Source organism: Papaver somniferum, chromosome 5, assembly GCF_003573695.1.
Source record: "Papaver somniferum cultivar HN1 chromosome 5, ASM357369v1, whole genome shotgun sequence".
In the NCBI taxonomy this organism is placed as follows: Eukaryota; Viridiplantae; Streptophyta; class Magnoliopsida; order Ranunculales; family Papaveraceae; genus Papaver; species Papaver somniferum.
Window position 1 is genome coordinate 179,154,414 of NC_039362.1, and position 19,468 is coordinate 179,173,881.

A 19,468-nucleotide genomic window follows, 5' to 3' on the forward strand; every position below is an offset into this window, starting at 1 on the left:
AAGAATTGGTGTCATAGCTGGTGGTAGTCGTATTTGGGAAGGGGGGTATATCTTACGACCTAAGAGATATGAGTGTTATCCAAATGAATCTTTACTCATCCTGGAGATTACTTCTTTTTTTCTCAATGCTCATTATTACATCGAGTCACTTGCATGTGTTTGATGCAGTAACTCTGATTCTCTCAAACACACCAAGCAGAGTTTGTGAATTTTTAGATTGAAGCTGCTGGTCAGAGTGATGATAATCGTTAAGAATCGGTTGGAGTTAGTACTCACCTATAATTTATACCTTTTTCTAGTTAAGGGTTATAACTTATAAGAAACTTTGAGTGAGTAATAAGTTTGTGATTTATATATCCTTGCAGTCGCACATCAGAAATATGCAGCTGTTTGTGCTAGTCGGCTCTGTTCATTATTGTTCGTCGCCACATTAATTCCAGGTTAGTATTGTGCGTGTAAACTTCTTATTGCCATACGCAACAAGAATAGAGAGATATAACGCCATGATGTGTAATCAGGAACAGTAAATAGTCGATTAAATCTACGTTCTCCTACAACATCTTCCACACTGGGCAGCTAGTTCAACTATCCGAGCTTCCCTACTTCTACATTTGACGGCCACCTATGTGTTGGTGCCAGGGCCGGCCCCATAGAGTAATCAGGGAAAGGCCCACTCTAGGGCAGCAAGGTCTAGGGGGCAGCAACATCCCAGTTTTATAGTGTGGGTTTACTTAAAAATAAAATGGAAATTTTAACAAACTGCCACACTTGCAAATCCCGATTCAAGAAACTGCCACCGTTTTTTTCAGAGTTTATTTAATGCCACAAACGTTAGCACTAACGCCTTGGACCCACATGATTGGTCAAAAAATTTTGACTTTGTCAAGATTACTCACGTGTCTTATATGGACGGCTCAAGATATCGTGCACGAGATTATTACACGTAGCACAGACTAAATGACTACTTTATCCTTCGTGGGATTGAAAACAGTTTGTATCAACAAAACCAAAAACCCTTCTTCTTCCCCTTTTCTTCAGCAGTGGAGTAAGAAGAAGGTATAGTTAGTAATTGCTCCTTTATCTCTCCATCATCTCCATCTGGAATTTTTTCTCTGTCTTTTTTTTCCTCTCTCAATCATTCCCTTATTTATTCTCCATCTAGCCGTATTCTGGTATTCTAATCTTAGTTTCCAAGAGAATCAAAGAAAAGTTGTTCCTTTCATTACAGAGGTAATTCTGTTTTATTTAACCCATGAATGCCAGTTAAAATCCATATCGGTAATACTTTACATGTTTTGGGTGCAGAATATGAAGGTGTCTGGGAATGGGGTTTTATTTGGGCAACCAAGCAAAGGTTAGTTTCAGTTTATTCAAGCCTTTTTTTTGTTATTGTCTAATCGATTTCGTAAACATGTAATGATCTGGTGGATGAGGATGTTGATATTGGTGGGAATGACCTTCCTGCATCAATCTATCCTCCCGTGAAGATTGATAAAGATGCAACACATAAAAGTAGTAAATACAGCAGTTCAATTTGGGGCTTTGAATATTGTTATAGGGAAACAAAGAAGTAAAAATCTGGTCGGCGACTACATCCCTTGCACAATTCTCTGCCAAATACAAGTCCTCACATTTTCAATTCTACTGATTCAGGGGCTTCTATGTAATTTTGTACGTGTTATTTAATGCCATGTATGCACTAACAGAGACTAACAGCCGGTAACCGTTATCTCAAAAAAAACGGGATGAAAAAATTCAAGAGTATGGCATTTAATAAACTCTGAAAAAAACGGTGGCATTTTCAGAAACTGCATATTGGAAGTGTGGCACTTTATTAAAATCCCCAAATAAAATTTTAGAAGGGACTTATTGATTATATTACGTAAATATTTAGGATAAATATTTAATAAACATAAAAAGTTGGGAATTTATTTTGAATATTCTATAAACTCGTTATTTTCTTTTCACCAACGTTTTTTTTACCTTTGGCTTTTGGAGCCTAAAAGAAATGTGCTCTAAATAACCACCCAAATCTCTTGTGTTCTTTGGGTCTTAAATTATTGATTGAAAAACGTAACTTATAGTTCCTTTTCATTTCTCTATTTTTTGTAATTCTAACACGAGGAGGATCCTTACACACTATCAAATTCTCACTACCTCACATTTTAGGAGATATTTTTCTTACAAAAATTAGACGATAGCATATTTAAACATAATATTTTAGAGATATACTTGTCCTACAATGCTCTACACACCTATAAAACTAACTTATATTTTATTATTAGTCGTGGCAAAAAAAATAAAAAAAAATTGGGGGACATAAAAAAAAATTTGCTTCAGGACAAAAAAAATCTGAGGAACGGCCCTGGTTGGTGCAGTTGAGAATGTAATATACAGTACTGTGCTCAAATACAGAGCCAACACTACACTCCTCAAGAAGAGTACCACACAGCTCCAACGGAACATAATATACGGTACTACTCAAAGTAAAACTAGAGGCAAAGAGAGTTCACAAAACTAGCAGTGGGAGAAAAAAAATGAAGGAAATAAGAGTAGCAGCTGCAGCCTTCTGTTTTATATCGACTGGGTAAAAGTACATTAGCACCATATGGGCATCTTCCTCTAATAGGAACACTGTAATCCACCAAGAACCATATGGGCATCTTCCTCTAAACGGCACACTGTAATCCACCAAAATTAATAGATAAGTAATCTGAATGAACCGTAGAGGAATCTCTTTGAGTTTGTGAGTTCTATGTAGGAATGAAATATCGCACATTCATTATGTATGCAAGGTAAAGGTCATCTAAGGTAGGCGAAGATCATCGCACATGTTAAAATTAAGATGACGTATTTAATGATGTCAACATAGTCACGATTTAAGTGGGATGATATGTGTGAAGATGTAAAGTGTGCGAGATTAAGTGAATGTACATCAATGATTGTAACGCACAGTGATTCCGAAAATAGGGGATTTATTAGCTGTCATCCATTATGTAGTAACCTGTATAAGGGGAAGGAATTTGTGTATTGAGAGGGATCTTTAAGGTGAGTGTTAGACAAGAAATTAGGAGAGAGAAAGTTTACTTGGAGAATAAGTAAAATCTTTGTAATATATTGTATTCAATCCCAAGATCTTGATTAATAAACGAGTGATTTCCATTATGATTACTTAGAAAATTAAATAATATTGATTGGATGTGGATGTAGGATTTCCTGCAACTGCATTTTGGCGCTAGAAACAGCTTGGAGTGATAAATCATGTCAACGAGTTTGTAGAATCTTGAAAAATTGGATCTGAAGATTTTGGAAAAGATAAAGATGAAAAGCGAAGAATCTATAGGATCTATAGGAAAAATAAAAATCATGACGATACAAGGAAGAGGCAGAGGCATACCGTGTAATTCTATAACTAAAACACCACTCTCTGATGCGGATTTTCAAGCAGGAATCACAGGAAGAATACATAAACGAGATTATAAAGGAAAGAAGGTGATGACGGTGGAAAAAGAATCTCCTCTAAAGGAGTGGTAAAAAACGAAGATAACATTTACAGCAGATGAAATTCCGGAAGGAAATTTAACGCGAAAAGATCCATTGGTGATTACAATAACGGCTGAGCGAAGTAAAGTTGGTCAAAAGGCGGAAAACGCAGAAAAATGGACAATTAATAGAACGTTGGTGGATACTGGAAGTGTTGTTGATATCTTACTTCACAATTAATCTAGGGTGAATTTGATAAGAATGGTCATGCAAAATTTCGTTGTAGTTTCCTCCAGCATCATAAGTTCTGTCTCTACTATGGTTCACATGTATATTATAAAAAGAAGTGTTGTGTGTGTAGCCTTACAAATCCGACCATCGATTTTATCATCCTACGATGCGGATCGATTGGTTATATGTCTTATATAGACGTCCGTCTGATCTCTTGAGGATCTCTTGAGATTTAATTATTTTGGACGACATAGATTATGTCGTGGCCCGTACCAAAGCTAATTTCAAGCTATACATGGTTCTGAAATAGGCTTTGCCCGACCAGAAAGGTAACGAGCCCTTATTAGTTAACCTGACCTAACACGCCTAAGCTACCAAAAAAGAAAAAGTACTGCGTGAAAGCGCAAAACAAAAACGAGTGGGACTCGTTTGGTTTTTCTTTGATGTGAGCAGTGTACAAACAGCAAGAAAAAATTAATTTCCTTTTGCAACGTGGTTAAGATTTGGTCTTAAACTTTTCTTCTCGGGATTGATAGTTTTTTTATCCTTTTTTTTTGATGCATCCTATTGATATTGAGCATCAATATTTGGGATATATAGTCGATCAGATACGGGCCATACGGCAACGCCAGATATTTGCGAGACTACGGTAGGGCTGTGGGTCCTGGCTAATTAGACCGACCAACAAAATATTGAAATTCGCGTAAAGGACTACGGCCGGGGTTGTAGGCCTCGACTAATTTGTTCCCATTAACAAAATACCAGAATTTGCGTAGAAGACTACAACTAATTTGACCCGACAAACAAAATACTGGAATTTGTGTAGCGGACCACGGCCAGGGCTGTAAGCCCCGATTAATTTGACCCCATCAACAAAATACCGAAATTTGCGCTACAACCCCGATTAATTTGACACGACAAACAAAATATTGGAATTTGCGTAAGGGACCAAACAACAAAAATAAAATAAATCAAAAATGGTTGAGCCTCGGCCGAAGGCAGAAATTTGCGTAGGGGACTACGGCGGGGGATGCAAGTCCCGGCTAATTTGGCCCGACCAACAAAATACCGGAATTTGCGTAGGGTATTACGGCCGGGGCTGCAGACCCCGACTAATTTTCCCAGACCAACAAAATACAAGAATTTGCGTAGGGGACTACGGCCAGGGCCATCATCCCCGGCTAATTTGACACGACCAATAAAATACTGGAATTTGCGTAGGGGACCACGGCCGGGACTGTAGGCCCCGACTAATTTGACCCGACCAACAAAATATTGGAATTTGCATAGAAGACCACGGTCGGGGCTGTCAGCCCCGGCTAATTTGACACGATCAGAAAACACTAGGTCGCAAGAAAAAATCGAAAAAAGATTGAGCGTCGGCGTAGGCCGGGGTGATACCTAGTTCGTGTATAAAAAGAGATGGATATTAAACAGCACAATTAAGGCAATTATTTATACACAAATTTACTGCAACACTAAAATTGTTGAAGCCAAAATACATTTCAAGTGACCCCTCATGGATGTTGGCAGAGCGGTAGATATTTGTGACTGCTCGACTTTTACCGTTGTTTCATGGTATTGTTAGTTAGGATGTTAGCGGCTATACTTGTTGCTCAACGCGCTGCTGGTACTAAGAAATAAAAGATCCCAGGATACTCTTGATTCATTGTGATATTTTCACAATTGTTAAGGAAAACACGAAGGTACAGTAACAGTAAAAAAAAATTATCAAATTTTTTTTCTTTCTTTTTTTCTGTGTTAAATGCAAATATCTGTAGGGATAGGATCAGTTGACATGGTTATAATGACATAATCTTGACATTTTAGCGTCAATGAATTTGAGACTAATTTTTTGATGACATGTTCTTCTTATAATTCTCTACACTCCCACCAAAAATGAGAGCGTTCTGAGATGTATAAGACCACCATCTACCATTTTGAACATCAACCTTTGAAGATTAACGATTAATATTAAAATTTGTGGATGGTGAAGTTTCGTATTTCGGTATTCTCTCATTTTTAGTAGGAATGTAGAGTTTTATACGAGGAACATGTCGTCAATATATTAGCATTAAATTCATTGTCGGTTGGGTTTGCTAGAAAAAATGATAACCATATCAATGGATTATGTCATTATAACCATGTCAACGAATCCTTCCCCATATTTGTAAATGTTATACACTTTTGAAACATTTTTAAAAGACATAAGTAACAAGTGTAGTGTAAACATGACGACTAAAATTCTTTATATTTTAAAGAAAATTTGAACAACACTAATTATTATTAAAGATTTGATAAAAAAAATAGATTAGAGCATCTCCAATGCCAGGGTCAAGGTCCTAAATTGATATGACACATAGGATATAAGACATTTTATACAAATTTTTCATCTCCAACACTAGGGTGGAGGTCATAAGAGATATCGGTCAGAAAAACGGTCAGTCACGAGTACGATTCATCCAGGTTGAAATCAAAGGTCAAAACTTAACCTAAATTAACCGGGCAAGTCTATAACCCTCGTAAAACTAAGCAAAACCCTAACTCTAAGGAAACAAACAACAAAGCAGCGAGCAGCGGCGGCATTCTCCGTCTCTGATTATCATCAACAAAATCATGGAAGAGGGTTCAATAGGATCATCAGTAACAAGTGATGTTTGTTTAAGCACGATGATTTCTCCTCTCAAAAATATAAAATCAGGTGTCTCGATTTCGGGAGATAATCTACTTGATTAGTCATCCAAAATCATCTCTCTAAGATAATAAGGAAACCAATCACAGCCACCAAGTGGGGGTAAAGTAGAAAGTCTTATTTAGACCTTCTTCATGACCCTAGGTCTTAAGTCCACATCATCTTTTGTCTCTAGATTTAGAAAAAAAATGTTGGATAAGACCTTGGGGATTGGAGATGGAATTTAAGGTAGAAATTCTTATATTTAGTATTATTATTTGTGATGTAGTGAATGACCCACATTCAAAAAGTCTTAATAACATCTCCACATAGGATGACCTTGACCCCAAATATTGGAGATGTTGTTGTGGACAAAAAGGAAAAATATAGTGAAAAAAATGTTGGATGGAGAGACTATCTATTTTTGCCAAGGAGCAATGCGAAAATACATGGCAAGGTGTAAAGTTTTGGATCATACGTTCACTGTCATCCATGTTTATAAGGCACATAAATAGTGGGCATGTCACTGAAATTAGATGGTTTTATCTATTTTCTATCCCCACTTCTCCTAAATCCTAACCCAATAATATAGACCGAATTTTGCATAACTTTATTTAAAGTGGGTAAACGAAACTCTCTGCTACAGTCAAACCTCGATTAACGAATGTTCGATAAATGAATAACCTCGCTAAATGAATAATTTTTTCCGGTCCCGACTTGGGCCAAGGTGGTACATGAATAACCTCGCTTAATGCATTAATGAATAAAGAAAATTGGATCCTTAAAGGCCCTATAGAAATATAACGAATAACCACTGAATTATATATAAAATAAATCAAAATAAATAATCAGAAAATTTTACATAAAAATACATGTAGGAATGAACTAAAAAAATCATCTATGGTTGATTGTCTTTTTCTTCTACGCAAACCAAAATGCACCGTATCCTTAATTTTATGCAATGGTTGTACAATTTCTGAAATATTTTACTCGTGGTGTAGCATTAATTTTTTTAAGTGGCCATAGCTTGAAAAGCATCTTTAGATGACATATTTGGTACGACGCTACTATCATCAGGATCATTCTCATTATTCATTACTGACTCAATAATTTCTTCTTCTGTTGGAGACTCAATAACTGCATCATTCTCGTTAAGATAGTTCAAAAGATGTTCGACCTCCATCACATTTCTATAACGTAAATTAGAAATGACACCAATTAATTCAAAAGTAAATGAATGTTAATTGAATTATTGATAAGAATTTTGACCAATATTTCTTATGTATATACTTGTACATTTTCTCTTATACAATTTAACTTCTTAATTAAGAAAATATTGTTTAAATAAATAAATAACCCCGTTAAAATGAATATTTTTTCCTGGTCCCCAAAACATTCATTTATCGAGGTCGACTATACTCATTTTCATCATCTGCGCTCTTCGTTCACTTCCCCCTTCTCCAATTAATCCTAATAAATCTACTACCACTACTAACTTTCGTAACATTTGTATTGTTCTAGTGATCCAATAATGGTTTTATACCAAAAACGAAAACTATAATCATCCATGGAAACGGTAATCAACATTCTTTCTCTCTTTAGTGGACCTTCCTACTGTTCTAATGGGATCATTGTGTACAAATTAAAATTAACATTCTAAGGGAACATGTAATTGGGTTCTCATTATATTCAATCACGTTTTCATTGTAATCAATTATCCCCAAATTTAATAATTTTTGTCGACACACTATCTATTATGTACAGAGATAAAATTCAATCTCCAAAACCTAATGAAAATGGTGATTTGATGATTACGTTTTGCAATCTAACCGTTAATTAGGTTAATAAGAGGAAGTTTTGTTTACCCAGTTTGTAAAGAGTTGTACAAAATATGGGTTGTGTGGTTGGCATGGGAATTAGGGAAAGTGGGAGTAAAACCAATTAGATTGTAATGGCATGCACTTTAGGGACGCGGAATATTTAATGCATTTCCATTTCTTGACATGCCCTTTTTAGAAACATTTTCCGATGATTATCTCACAAGAAAAAAAAGTAGAAGAAGAGGGGTTTTTTAATCTGAAGATGAGGATTTCTACAGTTTCTTCATCGTCGTCATCATCATCAGGTATGATCGGTTCTAAAGATTTCATTCCTGCAATTGAGAATTTATCGTTATCATCACCACCATCATCTTCATCATCATCTTCATCATCGTCAGCTGAAACATCTTCTTCTTCCTTTATAGATAAAGTAATTGGTAACATTGTTCTGTTAACTCTTATTTTGATATGTCTACCTGTGAAATCGCTGCTTGTGTTCAAGTCAGTATCAAAACAATGGTTTTCTCTCATTTCCGACCCAATTTTTGCTGTTAATCACTTTCGTCGATTCAATCCTAAAACCAGTGGCTCTTTCTTTGAAAGATTAACAGGATTTGTTTCTGAAGACGAATATTATGAAGTCAAATATGATTTTCTCCTTCATGATGGTACTAACACCACCGTCGCTGGTCGTGATGGTGGTGGTTTTAAAATCCTTCGGAAATTTGGCGACGACGATCCAGAGCCAGGCAAGTATGGATCGGTGGGGGAATATCGGTTCCGAATTAGTCAGTCCTGTAATGGTCTTTTATGTTGCAATAGAGAGACTAAAATTGATGGAGGGGATTCAATGCGATGGGATATTTCTACATACAAAACTTACATTTACAATCCAACCACCACAAAATACAGATGTCTTCCGCCATCCCCTTTCAGAGATAACATACCGCCTGAACTAGACGATACTGTGGTCGAGGTTTGCAGTATCAGTTTAGCTTTTGATCCAATCAAGTCACTGGATCACAACTACGAAGTTATCTGCATTTGGAGATACATACCCAATCGTCGTGAATATGAATATTGGGATGCAGACGTTCATGGTAAGCTTTATATCGAGATATACTCGTCTAGAACAAACTCTTGGAAGAAGCTCAATTCTTCCTATACATTTACTTTTGATGGGCGTAGTTGTGGGTATTCCCGGTCTGGTGTATATTGGAATGGTTGTTTGCACTGGATTGCGTATCACAATTGGGAGTCGCCAATGTATTTTGATATCGAACAAGAACTAGTGAAGCCTTTGCCAGCTTCGCCTAATGGTACTACTGACCAGCTGTTTGTTACGTATTTCGGGGAGTGTGGTGGTCATTTGTATCTTATAGAGTTTGAATCATATTGTGACACTCATTTGAATATTTTTAAGATGGAGATTGATTACTCTGCTTGGAAACGTACACACAGGCTTGACGTGGAAAGACTTGTTGCTCTATACCCTGGGAACGATCCACTTGAATTTCATCCTCTATTTTTCTGTAGAGCAGTATTGTTCCTCGAGGAAGATGAAGCAGAATCATTGTCAAAGCTGGTGGTTGTCGTATCTGGAGATAAGGTTATATCTTATGATCTTAAGGAAATGAGTTTTACCGAAATTCATACTTTCCCTGAGCAATATTTTTATCTTGAAGCTCCTGCTTGTATTAGTGGAGCCGTAGAATGTAGTGTTCATCATTATGTCGAGTCACTTGCTTGTGTTTGATGCAGTATTCTTTTTGTCTCCCAAAATCCCAAGCACAATAGAAAGAAGCTGCTGGTCAGAATGATATATGGTTGTTTAATTTGTTTGGAGTTGGTACCAGTACTCTAAATTCACATGTCAAGTATCAAGTCACAACACCGCGTAATCTATTGCAGCGTGAGTCGGTTTTTGTATTTCAAGATTTTTTTTCTTGTTTTAATTGTGAAGTTTTTAAGAAATGGAGGGTTCATGTTTAGAGCCTTAAGAAAAAATGGCAAATCATAATGGATAATATTTTCAACATGGTATTGGGAACTTGGAGTTTGGACAAGGATTGGTGCATGAGCTGAAATTCTAGAAAGTGGATTTGTGGCAGTTGGGAATGGCCTCAGCAAGGCAGCAGGGAAGTCAATGTGCAGGACTATTACAGGCATTGTATTCTGCGCACACCAGTTACAGCTGAAAATGGAAATCCAAAGCAAGCATGCTGATTTATTCACTTTTGCGTATTGAAAAGAACCATGCAGTATAATTTTCCCTGTATAATTTTGTAAAAACCATTACCAAATGCAAAGCAAGCTTTGAAAATAAGCCCGTACAGTATAAGTTTTTGATGGGTAATCCCATTTGAATAATCAATCAATTCCACTTTCACTCCATCTACCAACAGAACAAAAAAGAATGTTGTGGTGGGTTAATACAATTAAAACATCCATCAATCACCGAGCAGCATGTGGTGGTCTAGTAGTCACTATTATAAAACAACCGCATCCACTAGTGGTAAACGGTGTCTCTAACTTCTTTCATCCACATTCATTTCATTGCCAGTTCCAGCAGCTTACTTTTTCAAAGATGCCACCACCTATAGAATAGGCCAACCAGATCCAGCAGTCTGCAAGGGAGATAAATATTCTGATATATTGGTAAAGCATAAGGAGAGTGATCTAAACAAGTACTGGGTGGATGCTGAATTTGGTAATAACAAAAACTTCTGGAGGCGTGAATATGATAACCATGGCGTTTGCGACAATGGTACCGTGTACTCATATTTCGACAAGGTTTTAAATGTTTACACGTCAAAAATCCTGAGGAATAATTTGGGCAAGGAAGTCATGAAGCTGTACTCAACACCGACAGTAAAACAAGGTCTGCTATATTCTACTTTGAAGGCGCTTATCAGTAAGGAATTTGGAATGGTGTGCAAGTATGATGAAGCAACTGGAGTTTACAAACTCTGGGAACTAAGAATACAATTCATTCAGGGTAGCAACCAGATCCTGACAATGGTGGACTTGGCAAAGATGCCAGTAGAAGCAAGATGCCCAGCAGGTGCAGACATAATGCTCCCGCTTCAGTGAAATGCTTATACAAGTGGAACAGGGCGTAAGAATCATAATACTAAGTATTTTTACTTTACTTTGTGTGTTAACTAATCTTTATGGGTTAGTTCTAATGTCCTACCTATGTTTCTCGATTCACAATCGTAGCGTGTCTCTTATAAATAAGAGCTAAAGTTGACGAAAAAATCTTTGTTTCAAGTTTATCATTGAAATTTTCAATAGCCATGGCATTTTCCTATTTGTGTGTGAAAATCACATTACAGCACTTCCAATTCTTGGGCAATGAAATTCACAATCTCAAATTCAGATTTAAATATTATGAGGGTATTCCTTGTAATTGAAATCACTCAAATTCTGTTCATGTTTGGCAATGCATTACCAGCCACCAGCAAAAGCTACTCACTGAACCTGACATCAAAACCATAAAACTCAAAAATCTATGACACCAACAGGAAATATGTATCTGCGGTTAGGCATCTCTGTACAGGTCCTTCAGTGGTGGGCGGTTTTCACACTGCACTTGCTAGGAACCAAACCCTTATTAGGAGTTCTAAGCATTGTGGAAAAGTATCAGGGCTAAGCAAAATTGATTTAGGAGATACCATCATAGGCTTTTCGACACAGTGGGAACATGATCAATTGGTCTACCATATGACTGTTGGTGGAACTGAGTTGGAAAGTACCTCCCACAGTAATCAATAGGATTATCTCCATGAGCCATAATGCAACGAACCGCATGTGCACAAGGGAATCCTACAATAAGCCAACAGTTGCAGCTGCAACTCCGATTAGGCATATTCATATTCTTGCAACTTCTGATTTTTAACCTGCGACAAATTATCCATTAAATACAATAATCTTTGTAAGTGTTCGCATGCATATAACTCTTAAATCAAATTCTGGTTCAGTTCCTTAGGGTAACCAAACCATTCACAAGATCACTCACAAATGTAAGTCGTGTGTTAGGAGATGCTACTTTTTTGAGTTTCCAGAAACCATTTCTAGTTTGCCTCATTTTCGGAAGAAAAACCACAGCATAAACTCAAGGATAAATACTTGCATAAATCAAAATAAAAATTTAGAGAGCTCCAGCTATGCTAACAAAACTGAAACGAGATTTTTAAACTGCAACAGAAATGGATACACATTCTCAATAAATGTTTTGATTACTTGGGGCCGCCCCTTGACCATGTTTCTATTATTGGAGCGAACCTACAAGTTCTCAACTACACTAGCACATGGGTGGCCCTTATATGCAGAAGCAAGGAACCCAAGAGCTCGCGCAATTATAAAGGCTGCCCAATGGTGCAGATGTTGCAGGAGAATATAGAGATTTAATCGACTATTCACTTTTCCTGATTCCATATCTTGCATTATATATCTCTATATGAGTGTCTCTGTGCAGAGTACAATAAGATATTAACACACACAATACAAACTCAAGACATGGAATTAACGTGGTGACAAACAACAATGGACAGAGCTGACTGTAAACACAAATCAGGCACAAACAACTGCATATTTATAATATGGAACTGCAAGAATATATAATCACAAATTCAATTACTCAGTGTCTTATAACTCTTAACAAGAAAATGGTATAACATATAGTTTTGTCAGAACAATCGAAACAGATTCCAAAAAGTATGATCAGTGCCACAACCATCATACACATGTTTGGCACAACATCCAGCATAAGAGGCATGACTATTGTGCCAATAAAAACATAAACGTAAAACTGAAAGGGAGTGAAAGACCTAAAGCTTCACCAGTAGGCATCAAGGTGTATTCAGAAGATAAAGGAAAGTTAAACAGATTAAGCAATGAGGGTATCTCAAAAACAATGACAATATGGTAAAAAAAAAACAAAACAGGTGACTCATATCAACTTATCCGCATTAACACAAAAACGCCCCATATTTAATAGGAGAGTTTAGAGTACTAGTGTTAGCTCCAGAAAAATTAATCTAACAACCATCACTCTGACCAGCAGCTTCAATCTCAAAATTCACAAACTCTGCTTGGTTTTTTGAGAGAATCAGACTTACTGCATCAAACACATGCAAGTGACTCGATGTAATGATGAAGATGACCCCATGCGAATACATCTTGAGCGTCGAGAAAAAAATAAATAATCCCCAGGATAATTATGGATTCGGGTAACACTCATTTCTTTAAGATCATAAGATATAACCTCCTTCCCAGTTACGACCATCACAAGCTTTGACAATGATTCTGTTTGATCTTCCTCGAGGAACACTATCATTCTCCAAAGAAATTTAAGATCATGAAATGCAATATCTCTTCCTGGATATACAGCAATAAGACTTTCCAAGTCAAGCTTGAGTGTTAGTTTCCACCCAGAATAATCAGTCTCCATCTTCAAAATGTTGTAATGAGTAATAACATGATTCAAGAAGCTCTATAAGATACAAATGACCACCACACTCTCCAAAATACATAACTTTCGACTCATCGACATTAGGCGAAGCAGGCAACGGCTTAACAAGTTCTTGTTCAACATCAAAATACATTGAGGACTCAGGATTTGCTGCATATCTGACACTCCCAATCCAGTGCAAACAACCATTCCAGTAGACACCAGATGTCATGAAACTCATAGCATGCCCATAAAAAGGATTTGAATTGAGCTTCCTCCAAGTGTTAGTTTTAGACGAGTATATTTCAAGATAATACTTATTATCAACATCCTGATCCCAATAATCATGATAAAAGGGTTCAATTTTCCAAATGCAGATAACTTTATAGTCCACGGACTTCATTGGATCAAAAGCTAAACTGATACTAAAACTGTTGCCGTGTATGTTAACCATATATCAAACTTCTCCTCCAGGTAAACTGCAACAACTAGTTAGAGAGTAGGAATCATGTAGATACCAACTACCTCAACCGGTAGTTAGTGTCAGTGATGACAGCTTAGAAACACAAACTACAGAAAAGTTGGCGTATCTCCCTGAACACAGGCGACTGGATAACATCACTCAGACAAGCAGCTTCTCTCTAACAATTCACAAACTGTGCTTGGATGTTTGACAGACAAAAAAAGAAGAAGAGAATATCAGAGTTAACTGCATTAGACACAGGCGAGTGACTCAACGTAGTGATGAACATGACCTTTTATGCCTCCACAAACAGGAGGCTTAAGATAAAAATATCTGTCATGACAAGTATGAATTTCGGTAGCACTCATTTCTTTAAAATCATAAGATACAAGCTTATCCCCAGATACGGAAACCACCAGCTTTGACAATGATTCTGCTTCATCTTCCTTGAGGAACAATACTACTCTATAAAGATATATAAATTCAAGTGGATCGTTCCCAGGATAAAGAGCTACAAGTCTATCCAAGTCAAGCCTGTATATACGTTTCCAACCAGAGTAATCAATCTCCATCTTTAAAATGTCGAAACGAGCTTCACATGATTCAAGCTCTATAAGATACAAATTACCACCACATTCTCCGAAATACATAACAGTGAGCGGCTGAACAAACTTAACAGTATCAGTAGGCGAAGCTGGCAACGGCTTCACTATTTCTTGTTTGATATCGAAATAAATTGACGACTCCGAATTCTGATACCCAATCCAGTGCAAACAACCATTCCAATATACACCAGGTCGCTCATTTAATTTAATTGAATACGGAGAATCGAGCTTCTTCCAAGAGTTTGTTTTAGATGAGTATATTTCAAAATAGTACTTACCATGAACTTCTGCATTCCAATCTTTAGTACAACAGGGTTCAACGTTCCAAATGCAAATAACTTGATAGTGTTGATCCAGTGACTTGAGTGGATCAAAAGCTAAACTGATACTGCAAACCTTGATAAAACAATTGTCCCGTTCAGGGGGAACATTATCTCTGAAAGGAGATGGTGGAAGACATCTGTATTGCCTGGTGGTTGGGTTGTAGATGTAAGTTTTGTACGTAAAAATATGTTGTGGTACGCAACCCCAATCAAAATGACCATCAATTTTATAAACATCAATGTCATCATCAATTTTAGCATCAATTTCAGTCTGTCTAGTGCAACATAAAAGACCATTACAAGATTGACTGATCCGGAAACGATACTCCCCCACCGACTCATACTTACCCGGCTCTGGATCGTCGCCGAATTTACGAGGGATTTTAAACTACCACCACTGGCAGTCACCTCCTTCTCCTCTCCTAGATATCCTTGTTCATATTTACTACCGTCAAGAAGGAGAAAATCGTAAGAATAGTCGTAATAAGGATCAGCAATTACTGGTGAGCTATTAAGGAAGAATCCAGTGGTTTTAGGGTTTTGTCGTCGAAAGTGGCTAATAGCAAAAATTGGGTCAGTAATAATAGAAAGCCATTGTTTGGATACAGACTTGAGCACAAGCAGTGATTTTGAAGGTAGACATATCAGAATAAGTGTTAACAGACCAATATCACTAATTACTTTATCTATAACAGAACAAACCGAAGAAGATGTTTCGGTTGATGATGATGTTTGGTAAATTGACATCCCATGCGCAGTGGAACACATGATCATAAAGAGCAACTGGTGATTTCTACCAAATAGGAAGAATAATAAGAGAACATAATTCTAGTCATATATATATATATATATAGAGAGAGAGAACACAAACTTGGCCTCAAAGTTTTAATCTCAACTCTTTCCAAAACTCTGTCAAACCTAGATTAGGAAATCCAACCAATGTGGAAACCGACCAATAACGATTGAAAAGGTCTAAAACAGGAAATCACTTATTAATTACCTAACAGATGATAACATGATCGTATCTGAGATTGGCGACGAAGAAACGGTAGAAATCCCCATGACCCATCCTCATACTTCAGAAACCCCTGTTCTTTTTCTGAGATAGTCGTCAGAAAATAATTATAGGGATTTTTTCTTTTATACTTCGTGTTGCTCAAGTCAAAGTGAGAAATCGGGTACATCTTAAAGTGAATACGGGTTAATCCATAGACCGGTTAATGATATGAATTTTACCCATGGGGTTATCCACATCGGTATGTATATGCATGGCTGAATAAAGTACTCGTGGCTTTAACTTAATAATAATGTTGTCAAGCGGACACTTCCTACACTATTATTAATGGCTTTAACTGCATTCAAACAATCTCCTTCTAGATGAAGCTTTTCCACTGCTACAGATTTTGCCACTTTATGTCTGGTAATGCTTCAGCCTGCTCCTTATCCTAACCTAATCCAGCAAGTGTGTAGGATCAGAATCTCGCAACGATAATGTCTCAGCGAAATTATCAACTACACAACACAACAGCGTCGCAGAACAATTTCAGAAATGATACGATAAACGACGTCAGCTAGGATCATGAGAAAGAAGTGATAGTCCTGCGAAAATTATAGAACTTGCGAAATTAACATTTGTAAGGTTGCGAGAATGTCGCAGACCATACCCGAAAATAAAGGACAGATTAAATGTCATCCACTATGTATTTCCCTATAAATAGTCGTTCAAGTTGTAAAGAAAGTGAGAGATCTTTTTTGAGTAAGAAACAAGTAAATAGGAGAGAGAAAGTCGAGAACAGAGGTCATTCTTGATTTCTTTATCTTTTCTTATAAGAACATTCAAAGATTGATCAATAAAATGAAGAGTGTAAACCTAAAAATGAGTTGATTAATAATGAAATCATATGAGGGGTGTAGTGTAGGATTTCCTGCAACTACAAAGTGATTGTGCTCCTCCACATTGCCTTGCATCATTAAACATAATAAGACCTATACCCAGAGTAGTTGCGATAGCACCAACCCACCTTATACTGTTTAGCTGCCCTGCTGATTCTGTTCATATTTTGAGATTATTATCACCCATTTAACATGAAGCCATCATATTAACATAACTTCCTTGCTGGTTCACAATCCAAGTGTGATCCAAGGCCTGGTTGTTCATAACAAACGCCTTGAACGAACGTCAGTTTCCAAGTTTATAAAGTAAAATAAACGTATCCCGTAGAGTTAATTAGGATCCACTCTCTAACCGTGCAACAAATAACATTTTCAAAAAAGGTACTGTATTAGAATGAACGCAAGAAAATTATCATAAGAAATAATTTACCTAGCTTAATTGGGGGCCATCAGAATTAATTGGGGGCCATGCATTGGAGGACAAAAAAGGTCACCATAACCTAATTTGGATCACCCCTTATAAAAATATTTTTTTAAATGGCCAAAACGCCCTTAAATGATTAGAGTCAAAATTTAATTAATTAGTGATAATCTTAATTAATTAGTGATAATCTTACTTAATTAGAGTTTAATTTTTTTTCCAGATTTTTTATCTGCAATTTTTAGTCTAACTTTTTTTTCCTTTTTTTTTTTTGCCCAGATAGTATGAGAAATCGTCAAGGTATTAAAAAATTTCATTGACGACCCTCAATAGTCGTTAATGTTTAGACTGTTTAAGTGACGACTCTAAACTGTCGAAGATTCATTAATGGCGGAAATGTACGACAGTTTTGGGTCGTCATAAAAATGATCAATTCCCTGACGATCCTTTGGAAGGGTCGTTAGTGTTTTGGTTACGCATTTGACGACTTAAACAGTCGTTAAAATTTTAGAAATGTCGTTATAGACTGTCCTTAATCTCTAAAAAGAGTCATTAGTGTATGACAGTTTAGAGTCGTTATTGTTTTGATCATGATGTATATGACGACCCTAAACTGTCGTTAATGTCGGTGAAGGGTCGTTACTTGAAAAAAATATAATCAAGGGTAAAATAGTATATTCATCTTCCGATTTTTACACTCCTGAAAAATTTGGGGGCAAACAAAATTCCATGGCCCCCAATTAGAAACCATCGCTCCTAATTAAGCTAGGATAATTTATTGACATTCCTCTGTTTATAAAATCGAATAACCATTACAAGTAGAAAAAAAATAATAGAACCCTAAGAATAGTAATAAAAGTTTTAATCTCAAGGAATCTGAATTTTTGTCCCCACCATTAATTCCACCATGCACTTCTTATGGAAAGTATGTGATGAATAATTCGAAACTACAGCATCACCAACACCACCATCGATATCTCGAAGACAGATTGAACACATTTCTGGATCATCTAAAGCAATAATATTTTTGAGGAACAATTTAAAAACTTCACGATCAATAACCTTTTTTAAGGTTGGGTTTGGTAATGTTTTTATTTTTTCAAAAGCACTTTCAAAATTTATATATGTTAATAATTTTTGAATGGTTTTTGATAAAAAAAAATCAAAATATTTTTTACCCAAAGAACTTCTCAAATTCCTCAATTTTTAAAAGCTGGGGAGGAGAAGCTTTTAAAAGCTACAAAAGCATAAGATTTTCTTATATTTTATTCTTTAAACATTATTATATTTTATTTTCAAACTATTTTATGATACTATTTCATTTAGTTTGTCACAAATAAAAATAAAAACAAATAATAAAAGAAATTTGGGCGCAAATTGTTGCTAGGCTACCAACTAACTCCATGTAAAACTAATATAAAATTTTTATTTAATTTTAGCTTGATTTTTATTATAAAATAAAAACAAAAATAAAAAAATATTATATAATAAAATATTTGTTTAATAACACAGTTGATAATAATATTAAATAATTACTTAATTTTAGTTTGATTTTTTGTTTGAAAATTATTATATATATATATATATTAAAAAGTGGTTAAGTAAATTTAATATTATATATGTTTATATTTAATAGTAAAAAATTTAATTATTTTTAAACCCAATAAATTGAAACAAAATTATTTTCAGATATATGTCTGTTTTTGTCATTTGCTAAACAATGGTTGAATATGATATTTCACCAAACACACTTTGATTGCTTTTGTTAATCGGCTTTAACTTTAATTAATATTTTACCAAATGTCTAACTGCTTTTTTCTCACAGCACAGCACAACAACGCACGGCAGAAAAATATGCTTTTGCAGCCGTAGCAATACCAAACTAGGCCTAACGAAGTTCTCCTAGTGTCGGTTCCAGTTAACCGAGATACTTTCTTAGCCAAATCCCGAGTGTTATTTAATGCCATGTATGCACTAACAGAGACTAACAGCCGGTAACCGTTATCTCAAAAAAAACGGGATGAAAAAATTCAAGAGTATGGCATTTAATAAACTCTGAAAAAAACGGTGGCATTTTCAGAAACTGCATATTGGAAGTGTGGC

General features: G+C 35.9%; 1 protein-coding gene across 1 annotated transcript; it reads right to left on the reverse strand.

Annotated features, from left to right (window-relative positions):
• Nucleotides 1-14,374: 14,374 nt before the first annotated feature.
• On the reverse strand, nucleotides 14,375-15,819 carry LOC113280203 (F-box protein At5g07610-like). Its single transcript, XM_026528858.1, has 2 exons — nucleotides 15,400-15,819; nucleotides 14,375-15,322 (listed from the first exon to the last, which is right to left on the reverse strand). The coding sequence occupies exons 1-2, from the start codon at nucleotides 15,817-15,819 to the stop codon at nucleotides 14,375-14,377; spliced, it is 1,368 nt and encodes a 455-aa protein (XP_026384643.1).
• Between the last annotated feature and the right edge of the window lie 3,649 nt (nucleotides 15,820-19,468).

What these genes read in the sequence shown, in the direction of transcription:
- LOC113280203 (XM_026528858.1), bottom strand. Translation starts at nt 15,819, where the DNA reads ATGTGTTCCACTGCGCATGGGATGTCAATTTACCAAACATCATCATCA. An exon ending in CGGCGACGATCCAGAGCCGG is followed by an intron (nt 15,323 to 15,399) that starts GTAAGTATGAGT and finishes TGCACTAGACAG; the next exon opens with ACTGAAATTGATGCTAAAAT.